This window comes from Trachurus japonicus, chromosome 11 (assembly GCF_045865225.1).
Source record: "Trachurus japonicus isolate A0001 chromosome 11, Traja_1.0".
Taxonomy (NCBI): Eukaryota; Metazoa; Chordata; class Actinopteri; order Carangiformes; family Carangidae; genus Trachurus; species Trachurus japonicus.
The window spans coordinates 12,902,779-12,916,180 of NC_140917.1; the positions used below are offsets into that span (position 1 = coordinate 12,902,779).

General features: G+C 39.4%; 2 protein-coding genes across 2 annotated transcripts in view; one reads left to right on the forward strand and one right to left on the reverse strand.

The window, feature by feature from the left end:
• Positions 1-13,402, reverse strand: part of LOC146978369 (uncharacterized) — a 62,336-nt gene that overhangs the window by 23,707 nt on the left and 25,227 nt on the right. The window lies entirely within an intron of this gene.
• On the forward strand, positions 4,219-11,743 carry LOC146978371 (uncharacterized). Its single transcript, XM_085791060.1, has 3 exons — positions 4,219-4,356; positions 5,707-5,821; positions 8,989-11,743. The coding sequence occupies exons 2-3, from the start codon at positions 5,740-5,742 to the stop codon at positions 11,031-11,033; spliced, it is 2,127 nt and encodes a 708-aa protein (XP_085647186.1). The 5' UTR covers positions 4,219-4,356; positions 5,707-5,739; the 3' UTR covers positions 11,034-11,743.

Genomic DNA, 13,402 nt, shown 5'->3' on the forward strand with positions numbered 1-13,402 from the left:
GTCTACATGATTTTATTTTGAAGTTTCTTGCGTGCACTTCCTGTCTGACAGTGGAGGCAGCCTGAGCGTGGAGCCTGCACCGGAAGCAGCCTGACGGTGGAGGTCTGCAGCCAGACACTCTTGTTGATTTCTCTAGTCTGTCTCAGTTTACCCCTGAGCTGGGGTAAAGTGAGACACGAGACCACTTTTTTTTAAAACAATCATATTTTCACTGCCCTTCGTTCTAAATACATTCTGATAATTTCCATTGCTAGGAAACATCCTGAATTAATGGTAAATGTGTAAATTTTACTGATAAATCATTTTAGCTTGATTAGAGGGGAGCAAATGTAAAAAATGTCTCACTTTACCCCACTCTCCCCTACAGTGTGTTTGCGTTTTTGGATATGTCCAGGGCAAACACAACATTAGGCTAAAGGTAGCTTGTCTGCAACGTTACACCATACCTGCATAAATCATTAATCTGCTTTATCAACTAAAAGTAAAATCCATACTGGCTGACCGGAAAAACGAGTTGATGAGGGAATGCCAGTAATAGGAGTGGGGAGGAACATAATAGTGTATGATTAGAGGAGACTGGGGACAGTTGCAACACTTTTTTTTTTAATTTTTAGACTATTCGGACTACACTCACCAAACTTTTACATATTAAACATGTCTGCTAATTACCCATACCATTGAATTTCAAGTTGGATTCTTATGACATCACTGTTAACTCGGATAAACCATAAATAAACCATTTCACTTTCATCAAGAGATTACCTCAAATGGAACTTAAAAGGGATATTCCGGCGTAAATTAACCCATGGTCCAACACACCGTGACACAGACCCCCCCTCGAGAGATGAAGTCTGCTAACTGCTAGCTTCTCTAGTTGGAGCAACTTAAGCAAAGACCGCACCATAACAAACAGCGCAGTCTATTGATCTACACCCAACCGATCAAAAAGCCACTCATAGCCACAAATAATGCTCAGAACAGCACCAAACGTCTTCAACAGTACAAACAGGGTCCCAGCACATACTACGAGGCACTAAACATTTGTTAGCTTAGCCTGGTTTCTATTGAAAAGAGACGAAAACAACTCACCCACTTTCCTCCAGTTATACATTATGCAGCAACTTTCCGCGTCCAGCATAAAGTCCAGGCACTGACAACACACGTCCGAGGCCGACTGGCAGCACACACATCTGGTTTCAGTGGCCACCGACAGGCAGTGACCACCAGACTGACCACTTGATTCCCCCAGGTCCAGCACATAGACTCCACCGTACCTCTCCCTCTTTCACTTTTCTCTTTCATTTCCAGCACATAGACTCCACCGTAGCTCTCTTTGACTTTTTTCCTCCATTTCCTTCAGCTCATCTTCGGTGAACTCGGTCTCAAACTGATAGGGGCAACCATTGAAATGATTCCAGTCGTTGTTGTTGTCAAAATACATAAATTCAGCCGTGTAGTCCCTTCTGTGATATCTGCTTCACTATGTTGCAGTCTCTTTCGGCAACGAATGTCGTCCTGATCTCGCTTGTGTCGTCTAATCTTGTGCTTGTTTACGTGATTCTCTCCTCACGCTATGCTGGACGTGGAAAGTTGCTGCATAGCGTATAACTGGAGGAGAATGGGTGAGTTGTTTTGGTCTCTTTTCAATAGCCAGGCAAAGCTAAGATGTTTGATGCCTTGTATTACAGTATGTGCTGGGACCCTGTTTGTACTGTTGATGACGTTTGGTACTGTTCTGAGCATTATTTGTGGCTATGAGTGGCGTTTTGATCGGTTGGGCGTGGATCAAGAGATTTGATTTTTTTCATTGAAAAAGCAAGTAAGTTGCAAGCTTATCAACCATAGCAAACAGAGCACGAGTGTTGTTGATGTTCTTAAATCTTTTCAGAACAGTGTTGCTGTCTAGCCTTGAGTAACCCATGGTTGAAATTACAAAGACTTATTGAATTATTTATTGAAACCGATACCGATAAACGATAACTTTCTGCTTCCGAAGGCCGATACCGATAACCGATAACATACCTGGAGATAAAAAAAGACTAGTGAGGACCTAACATATATCATGACATCAATACTATAAACAAACCAAAAACAGTTTTGACTCTTTAAATGAAGATATTCTATTCTCATGTAGGAGTAGAGCAGAGCGCTCTGAGTGAGAGCGCTTGGTAAAAAAAAAAAAAACGATCCATACCGCAGTGCTGACAAAAAATATATAATAAATCTTATCGGGCCGATAACTTTATGATATTGGATTTATCAAAATTACGTCATAATTTCCTGATATCGGGCCGATAATTATCGGACCGATAACTATCGTGCATCCCTACAAATAAGTATAATGTAGAACAAAGAACTGTCTCATATGGATGAACTAACCATTGCTTAAATTGCTCTGTGAAAATAAGAAAATGGCACAACTTTCTCTGTATCCTCCAACTGACAAGCACAGACTTGAATTTAGTTATGAGCCAATCACAACTGGGTAGCACTGTGGCCAGAGGTAAAACTTGATAATTTAAGTTTGTTAAATTTACAAAAATGAGTACAACCAATAACTGCCTCAAATACTCTTTACACTCATACTGTTTAAGTATGAACTGACCTGAAGTTTTTTTTTAGTATATATTTTAGGCTTTTTTGCCTTTAATGGACAGGACAGTTGAGTTGGCACGCAGGATAGGGCCCCTTGACACAGGATTTGAACCAGTGAGGACTATAGCCTCAACACGTGGGGCAGGTGCTCAAACAACGCCCCACAACACATTTTTTATAAAACGTGGTGTTTACGGAAACTGTTTACTGTATATAGAAACTTTCCAGTTAACAGTGGTGATCTGATAGGAAGAGTTCAGATGTTGGAACTGACCCCAAACCTGGGGAGAGTTGCAACACAGATCATGGACGGTTGTAACATGCATTCAATTTCACTTGTGAACTTTTGCTTTTTGTCTCAGTAAGCGTAGTATTGCTAAAATATGCTTCTTTTTCTTTTCTTTTTTTTACAATAATACTAAATTATTATTTATTTGTTTTGTAATATTTATCAAAGAACAGTTGAAGGTTTCTTTAGAACAGTAGTTCCCAAACTTTTTTGTCTTGTTTACCCCCTGAGTCTTTTTGCCATACGACGAGTACCCCCTCACTCATACATGTTGATGATTCTCTTAAAGTGGTCACAACATAACACAACTGTTTATCAAATGAAAATCATTTTAATTATTCTACTGCATTTTAGTTGTTTCTGGCTGTTTTGGTAAATGGTAAATGGTCTGTATTTATATAGCGCTTTACTATACCTGAACGATACCCAAAGCGCTTTACAGTACATTGCATTCACACACACATTCACACACTGATGGCGGAAGCTGCCATGCATGGCGCTAACCACGACCCATCAGGAGCAAGGTGGGTAAGGTGTCTTGCCCAAGGACACTACGGCAGCAACCGGGACAGAGCAGGATTCGAACCGCCAACCCTCTGATCATTGGTGTTTGTCACAGAGTTGTAAGATTGTCACAGTACTTGTCACAATACTTGTAAGATTGTCACAATACTCAAATTTCAAACTCGACACCAATACCCAGGAAAATATTCAATATGACACCATATTCAATACAGCAGCAGTGCCTGCCTCACTGCCTCAGCTGTTTTTTTCATTATTTTATTGTTATGTAACCTGAACCTGGTTACCAAACAAAAAGCTAACTCTGAGTTGTGCCATTTCAGAAGAAGAATTTAGAGAAGAAGAGAGGAGACGAGAGAAGAATGTTTCCATAACATAAATATGGCCATTTTTAAACTCTTATGGCTAAATTCACCCTCTGTATGTTGTTGTCTTCTGGGGAGAACTAGTTGTGGCGCATGTGCTATTTTAGTAAGGGGTCGGTATTCAGCAAATCAGTTTATCACGTACAAAGTCACCACAAACAGGTTTTGCACAGTGTTTGCACAGATAAGTCTTAAAATATGTGCAACACCTTCTCATCACAATCCATGCCATCTACACATTTATCAGCTGTTATTAAAACCCAACTCATCAATAACAGGATCACGTTATTGGACCACCACTCACATTAGCTACACAACAAACCATTCACAATTAATCTACACTCAAACCGAAGCAACAATAATGTTAACTGTACACAACAAGCTATTATCACAAGGTTTACAACCGATATGACAGACAACCTGGGCTGTGTGTGTGTGTGTAAGAAAGAGAGGGAGAGAGAGAGAGAAAGAGATAAGTGCTGGGAGGAGGGGCTAGTCTCTCAGATTTGTATTTAAGGAGGTGATTTGAGAAGAGATTTTCAGTCCAAACTTCTCAACTAAACCAGAGACTGATTGATAGGAAAGGTAAGTGAATTTATGTTAATTTTTCATGACCGTAGCCTAGGTTGTAGGCTATGTGTGTGTGTTGAGCCTAAAGCTGCCTCTCCGTCTACTGTTGCTCTGCTCTGTCCCTCACATGCACGAGAGATAGAGAGTGAGAGAGTGAGTGAGAGACGTCCGGGACAGCTAGTGGGGCTAGCAGCCCTGAGCCTACTGTGCTGCACGTAGCTTCACATGAGCTGAATTACAACTATTCCTAATTCCAGTTTGAGATATCTACAACGTCATTTTGACTAGTCATAATTCCATTTACAGATATCTACAACGTCATTTCGCCAAGTCAAAACTTAACTTAAGATATCTGAAATGGGACATGTAGATATCTTTAATTGTGGTGAATTAAAGATATCTTGAAAGGGAATTATGACTAGTCGGTATCAAACTGTAGACATCCCAAACTGGAATTACTGTTAGTCGTAATTCAGTTACAGATATCCATAATTCACATAGCGGATATCTGCAACTGAATTGTAGATATCTGTAATGACAAACCCCACACACATGAATGGCGAAAGTGATGTCATTTGTCCTAGGAAGAACGTAGTTGTGGATATCTGAAACGACGAGTGTGGATAGGAAGAATGTAGTTGCAGATATCTGAAATATTCTTTTTGACGAGACAAAACTGAATTACAGATATCTGCAACACATATTCAGTCTGGCCTTTAAATGTTAGAATGGCTTGCCATATAATAGTGCATTTAATTCTGCACACGAATGGATTTACAGATTTACATTAAAAGAGACATTGATTTGGTAGCGTCATTAAATGAGATATCAGTTTAGAAATAGAGGAGGGGGGAGGGTTGGTCATGTATGACTTATTCTTATATGCTCGCCAAGTTTTTAGTCTGAAGTGGCAGTCAATGCAATCACCAGTCTTTTAGGAAACACATGCATTAACAGCAAAATATAAGCAAGAAATGTATGTAATTAAAGAAACATTAATTATCTAATAGTGTCAGTGCTGAAACATCATCAAGCACAACATGTTTATAAAATGCCATGTGGTTAATTTAAGTCCTCCCTCCCACTTTTAAAATCCTTTCTCCTCCCTCTTCCTCCTTGTCATCCTTGCTCCTCTCTCACATCCCTTTTCCTCCTCCTTACCTCCTCTGTACTCTCTCACATCCCTCCTTATATTAACCTCCCCCCCACCACCTGTCATTCTCCTCCATCCTCTCATCTAATTACCCCTCTTCCCTCTCCCTTCACCATTTTCCCAACTCCTCTTCTCTCTATCTCTATCTCCCTGATCCTCCTCCTTGCCATATCCTCCCTCTCCTCTCTCCTCACCCTCGTCTTCCTGCACAGGTGTGTTGTGTCCTCCTGTCTGCTGGTATCAGGATGCCGTTTACAGCGAGACAGAGTCTCTGCCTGCTGGGCATGGTCCTCATCTCTCTGTTTCCTCAGCCAGCGCGGGGCCAAGGTATGTACCTCCGCCGCCTGAGTTAGTCACAGATATGTATGATGATATTAGGAACTGTATGATTTTCTCCCTTCTAACCCATACCATACCACAATGGAGAATAGTTGAATTCAACCCTTTCATTAGTCATCACACTTGTTGTTTATTGCATAAAATAGATATGCTGTAATTGGACAATGCTCTGACAATAGAAATGCATGCTTAGTTATATTATAAAGGGTCGACTCTTTGCAGGGAAGGGGAACAGTAAACTGTTCTCTTATGGTCAACATTCTCTGACTACAGTATGTGCCTCTGTTTTTAGGTTGTCTTACAGTAAAAGGGATAGTTCAACATTTTGGCAAATTGGACCATCACCATAATCCCTATAATTTTAGGAGTAGGTTCATTACCTTTAATTGTCGATGTAAGCTATTTTTTAGAATGGCAGAGCAGAGCCGCGAGCTGCTCAGAGCTCTCTTGGTTTCTTGGTTTCCCTCATCAAACTCATCAAATACACAATCAGTGTAATTATCAGCCATAAGATGAGCTCTCCTAGTAATAAAACAATCAGTGTGCAATACCCAACGCCGGATGTGTGCCCTAAATGGTGTTTTGCTAACCCCCCACTTATTGCTTAACTTTATTACAACACAGAGTGGTCAGGTCATAGAGTTCATCCTGTTACCTTCACCTTAAACAAAGTGTTCACCACACCAGGGTACAGTTGGTCAACACTGATCATTCTAATAGACTTACCCAGAATAGGACTCCATCAAAATTTCCACCACAGATCTTTTTTAGGTTTAGGTATAAATAGAGTATATATAGAGTGAAAGGGAGAGCATCATTAGTGATACTTTCACAAAATGGGGCTAGTTCAATGGAGAAGGACCATTCACTCCAGGAGATTTATTGTTTTTTAAATTATGTATTGAGTCTATTATTTCTATATCTATATATTATATAAAGAGATTGGATGATCACAATATTCGTACTCAGCAGTATTGATTGGATTAATAGGCTATTAACTATGGAATCCAGAAATGAAACAGTAAGATTCGTGCAATAATGAGAGCTATAAAGATTTTTGTAAAAGTTGCAACAGAAGGTTGCAATCTGCTTTGCATCATCATTATGTTATCTATTTGAAGCTGATGGATACTATTTTGGACAGGGGGTTTTTTCTAACCTAAAAAGAAAATACACAAAGTTCTGTTCACCCTCCTCGCAGGCTTCGCCTTCTAGACATTACAAAAGCCCTTTCAGCTTTAGACTGATAAAAATGTATCTAGTTTGTTTTGAAACAATTTTTCTTTTTCTCCAGAGGATTGTTTATCGGGACATATGGAAGCTAAGGCAGTTATCTTGGAGATCACCTTTTCTTCTTCATAACGTTTGACTTAGCAAGATTACTACAGTATTTCCTAAGAAATTTTCCAACTTCAAACTTTAAAAGTTCCCATTTATTTCCATATACTTTTTCAGATTGGGCCTCACTCCAGACAACTTGTTTTATATGTTAACACATAACCCGAAACAAAATAGCAAATCAGACATCCTAAAAAGCAGCAAATTTCAAAACAGATAATAATTTATTTTCAGCATTCACACTATAGTCAATTCTTGCTCAATACATTTCCAATCTTCCTGAAAGAAACTGACCATCTTTAAGAGTTATGGTTGATGAAGTTTGGCAAATATCAGGGTTTTATCTCAAACACTGAATTTTTTAAAACATTTTGAATTCTGCTCTCATGGGAATAATCGCAGTCAATGATTTTCACTTATGGAGCAAAACACTTATCGTTAAAAATAAATCACCAACATTTCCAGGCTGCCAAGATGTAATTTATGTTTGATTTATGTTACTGTAAATCTGCCTTCACTGCTGCTGCCACCATAGTGACAGGCTTAGTTAATTTGTGTAGCCACACAGTACCTCACCTCTAGCCAGTTAGCTTCATGAGTTTGGTGGTGGTCCACGGTGTCAGAGTTTGTGTGTTCAAGCCACCGTTAAGGCAGAATGCAGATGTTCTTGTTCTCTTTCTAGTCTCTCTCTTGTTTCTCAGAATTGCCTAAATTCTGTGCTTGTAATAAGAAAGAAAAAATGCTCCACTATCAGATTTTTCTACTCATTTCAAGTAAAAATATGCTTGAAAGAAGTAAAAAGTGTCTAAAAACAAGCTACTTTTTATGTAATTACATATAATGGGATTTGTTTTTGACTAGAAATGATATTTCGACTAGAAATAAGACAAATATTCTTGGTGAGATTTTGAGTTTTTGAACTGTCGCCCTGCAAATGGTTGCAATGTTAGGGACCAGGTATAGTTAGCATAGTAAACACTAGCACCTAGCTAGCTACCTCAACGAAGTGCATCAGTTATCTTCAATATTAATTTGAATGTTCACTGTCTCCTTCACCATTCAAAGCAAATTAAACAAATAACATCTATTATTCATTTCAGAGTTGGAAAAACAATGTAGTTATTGATGGTCTGATACAGAACAACACTTATGAGTCTTGGTCAGATACTGAGCATATGGTCAGAGAGTTTTTGAACAAACGGTCAGACAGTTTTGAACAACTAAAAATCTATCCAATTGATTCCGTACTGTATTAACCCTGTTAATTCAAGCGAAGGTAAAGAGGAAATTATGTTGTTGTAAAGTTAAAGAGATTGACAACTTCAACAGATGAAAGGAGCTAAACAGCGAAGTGAAGCAGTAGGGCCCCACTATATGTACTGTCTATTTTTGATATGATACTCTTTTTATCTTAACACCAGGCAAACTCAAGCAGATGGACCTTTTATAAACTTCTGTTATAATACATTCCAACAAACAATTATTTAATTTAAGGACTCAATAATTGAGTTTAACTGTTTGGCACCATTTAAATAATATTACATTGAATTTAATGTTATTATTATTTTTCTTGATGAATTCATTAATTTGGTTTTGCAATTTGTTGCTCTATATTTTGACTGAGATGGCCTAATTTTAAAGGGCCAAGAGGCCTTGCTCAAAAAAAGTTAATGTGAGGCCTGACAAACAAATGGTTAAATTGTTTAAAATATGCAAATTTCTTATTCTCCACCAGCTTGAGAAGGTGAATAATTTCATATGTATTTTTATGGGGTGAGAGATTACCCGATAACTTCTGTTTCTCCTTTTTTCAACAGAAAACATTGCCAACCAAGTTTCACAGACCACTCAAAGTCTCACCACTGCACCACAGATGCGAGAAACCACCAAGATGCTGATGAAACCCAATGCAAACTGGGAGGAGTATCTGACTCCTGCTCCCCTCTCTATTGCCATCATGGGGGAGCTTGTATTCATCTCCTCAGCTACAGATTTCTCAATCAACAAGAACCCCCCTGCAGATGGCTACAAGTACATCAGATACCCAGAGTCCTTCAGGGCCTGTCTCATGCAGATCTGTAACTCAGGCTGGCATGCATTCAATGATGCCCACGTGAATATGGATCAAATCCGCCTTCACACAGCAACAGTTCCTGATCACATGAAGGTAGCGCTCAACACTCTTTTTAAGGGCAGTGATGCAGTTATTGAAAACCTCCTACCAAATCAACTGGACAACATTCGTGTAATCGCAGACGACTGTGTGGCACTGGCAGAGAGTGTAAGAAACAAATATATTGCCGTGATCAATTTAATCCAGGAGCTGCTGGAGGCCTGTATCAACGCTCAACACTTTTATGGAGAAGAGCTGGAAAAGGTCAAGCTGAAAATTAAAGAGGGAAAATTGAGGGAGCAGAGTGCCCAACTTCTGAATGAACGGTCCCAGAAAGCAATGCAGGACATGGAGAAACAGCTGGGCGAAGCACAAGCAACGTTCAAAGAATCTATGGATTCACTTCCCTCTGGGTGGGATATGATCGGCATGGATTTTGTTGAAGGTCTCGCAACTTCTGTAACATCAATCCTGAATATATTTAACCCAGATACATATAGATCGAACACAGGACAATCACCCACTAACCAAAGCACCTCAGGTGAAAATGTTGATGTGTTCGCACAAATGCAAGGCTATAGTAAATCTGGGGAGATTCTGAGCCTTGTAGGAACTCTGAGACAGTTTGTCAATGGAAGTGAAATAAACTGGAAGGACCTGTATGACCAGGAAAAACAGCTTCCAAAGTCCAAATGGACTGAAGATCAATTCCAAAGGATCTTTAACGCAGTGGACAAGCTTCCAAAGGGAAAAGGCGTTACAAACGTTCTGGCAATCTGTCAAGAAGGGCTCAACATATGTAAAGAGCTGGCAACGTATTCCCCTGATCACACATGGGATCAGGCAAAAACTGAACAGGTCATAAATAACATTACAAAGCTAAATGATGAAACCTTCACTTTTGACTCTTTAAGCAAAAAAGTTTTAGGCTCTCCAGCTCTTACCCCCAAACCACCGATGATGTATAAAGCACAGAGCACAGGCAGACAAAAAGCAAGTCAGAGAGCAACTGAGAATGCCCGTTTCAAAATAGAGCAGAGCCGAGTACAACTCAAAGACACACGACTGGCATATGAGAAGAGTGTGGAGAACATGGAGAGGAATCAGAAGGAGCTGACTGATATTCTGGTTGAAATGCAGAGCTGCAATATCAAGGAGATTGACTTTAATACCACTATCAAGATGCTGGTGAAGGGTCTGGACGCCATGGGCAGAGTCAAAGAGCAGTGGGAGAAGATGGTGCTCTTCTTCCAGATGGTCTCCAACATTGTCAAAATTAGCCTCAGCAAGACACTGCACAATTTTGTCACAACATCTGAGGATACCACAAGACTCACTTACAATGACAAGCTCTTTACCAAAGATCTCCTGTACAATCAGGCCTTTCAAGCCTCCAACATTGCCAGCCTGGTCCACATGATTTCAACGACCTACACTGAAGTGTCCAGCCAATACCTGATGGACAAAGTGAGCAGCCTGGGCAAGCTCATGGCCATGGATAAGGAGAAACCAGAGTTCGAAGTGGAACGTCAGAATCTGCAGGAATCCTGCAAGGCAGCCCAGGAAGGGATTCTCCGTCTGGTCCTGAGGAACAAGAACGAATTTCAGAGGCAGACCGATACCAGGATGGCAAAAATAGAGGGTGACTTGAAGGCTGTTCTGCCGGCTGCTCAACCACAGGAGACTGAGAGAATCAAAGAGGTTGTTCAGGCTGGCTTTAGTAAGAACAGTTTTGATGACTACATCTGAATCAAGTTTATTTGATTAAGTCATGTCAGATGCAAACAAGGCACAAGGCAGAGTGCAAGTTTGTGGGTTATCATTTAATAATCAGAAGCACCATATTTTCTGCTAGCAGATTTCTTTCCAGTACAGTACGTACAGTTGGTTAACTTTAATTTTATCAAATGTGCAAGTCATTCTGAAAATCATAACCAAAGCTTTAGCTTGTAGGTGTATATGCATTCCACTTTTAGAAATGATGTGTGGCAATTGCTAAATCTCACTACATTTCTTCTGAATAGATGTAAATGATGATTTCTGTTACTCTGACTGTAGTCGTGGCAGTGGTGGGGAACTATTTTAATTGGAAATTAACTATTACATAATTAATCAAATGTTACCTGTGGTGAAGGGCAAATGTGTTTTACATCAAAGATTTTATTTCAAACTATTAAATGCATTTATGAATTGATCCATGTCATAGCTAATAAAAAAAAAACACCTATTAAGCAGGAACAAGCTTGTTGATAACAGATGTGTAAAGTCTCTCTCACACCTGAATCTAGCAATGAAACACTTCAGTGACTATCATCTGTTCTTAGAGGATGGGCTGAGGACTGAGGAGAAGTTGAGGAGCTCATGTGAAAAGAACAGAGTCTGAGAGGAGGATTTGGAGTGTGATATGTCTAGTTTTGGATATCTGTTGTCAATCTGTTTCAATAAATTCTTGAAGATGATAGAGGTGTTTTCTTTGTATGTTCTGCATTAATATTCAAACCATCATATTTATCTCTTTCCATTCACAAACAGTAAATACACCATTTACTATAATATGCAATATTACAACTTGATGGACATGTTGATGTATCACATCTTCTCCTTTGCTGAAGCTGAAACCAACATCATGTCCCCATCTAGTGGTCAGATATCAGTACTAAAAGAACTTGTCCCACAAAGAGAACAGAAAACATTCAGGCAATATAACAGAGTTATTCCCAAATTACACATACAAAGATTGGTTGACTTGGATTTGTGTGATCTGTGTAAAGAAAAAAAAGGATCATAGAACCTAGATCTTAGACTTTAAGAAGGTCACGTGTCAAAACATCAGCACCACATCCAATTTGATCTTCAACTACACAACATTTCAGGTCGGCATCTTAATGGTTGACTCATGTTTGTTAATTTTGAGAACAGACAGAAACCTCATTACATCAGTGTCTTTCTTTTCACTCTCAAACAGTAGTGTTCAGGTCAAGACCACCTAAGACTGAGACAAGACCATGACCAAAACAAGAAAGTAATAAGTAAAACTTTTAACCATTTTTCACAGAGACAGAAACAACACAGAAATACATAGAAAATATTACAGGAAAAGTACACAGAATAAACCACAGTAAGTTCTGGAACACACAGGGCGGTGTTTAGCTCAGTTGGTAGAGCACCCGCCCAATGTGTTGAGGCCACAGTCTTCACTGCAGGCGCCCCTGGTTCAAATCCGCGCAGAGCGGCCCTATCCTGCGTGTTCCCCTCTCTCTGCCTCCCGTTTCGTTTCCTGTCTCTCTCTCAACTCTCCTGTCGATTAAAGGCAAAAAGCCCCTAAAATATACTTTAAAAAAGTAATAGAACACACACCTGAAGAGATACGTCTTTACTGTCCACCTGTGCTCGGTATTCAGTACCAGAACTCATAATTATCTTTTTTTCCTTTTTGCATTTAAAGGGATATTCCAGTGTAAATCTAACCCATGGTCCAACCATGGTACCGTGACTTGGAGTTAGACCGGTTTAATGAATAGCTCTATTGATTTGTTCAGCTGTAATCTACTTCAAATGATCAAAACAGTAAGACATTTAGCTTATTTCATTCGTGTAATATTTGGCGATTGGTTCATTTACAGTAATTGCTGAATTGTTGCTATGGACACCGAAGACACCGACGTTTCAAAGAAAAAAAAAACTAACACTAAAAATATATTGTTTCAAAATTTTCTCACTCATCATGTTATACTTTATGATGTGTCTATGTGTTAATTGAATGTTGTCGCCCCCCAACAGGTGAAGCTCATCACAAGTTGAGCCCCCCAGTCCTCTGATTGGTCAGTCCCACCGGGAATATATGTATATACTGTATATATGAATCATGTTTGAAATGTTTTCCATATGCCTGATGAAGGTCATAGGTTTGACCGAAACGTTGCTTTAGTAAATTGAGATTGTGACAGTGTGCGGGAGCTTTTTCTTGAATTCTGTGCTGTTACCAAAATTCAAATTCCATTGTAATGCCATGTTTTAAAGAATATCAACTACATACACCAGCACGGTCTTACTTCCAATGCATCCACAGCCTGACGAATGGTCAGAGTCCCTTCGCATCACATGCCGAAGCATTAGGT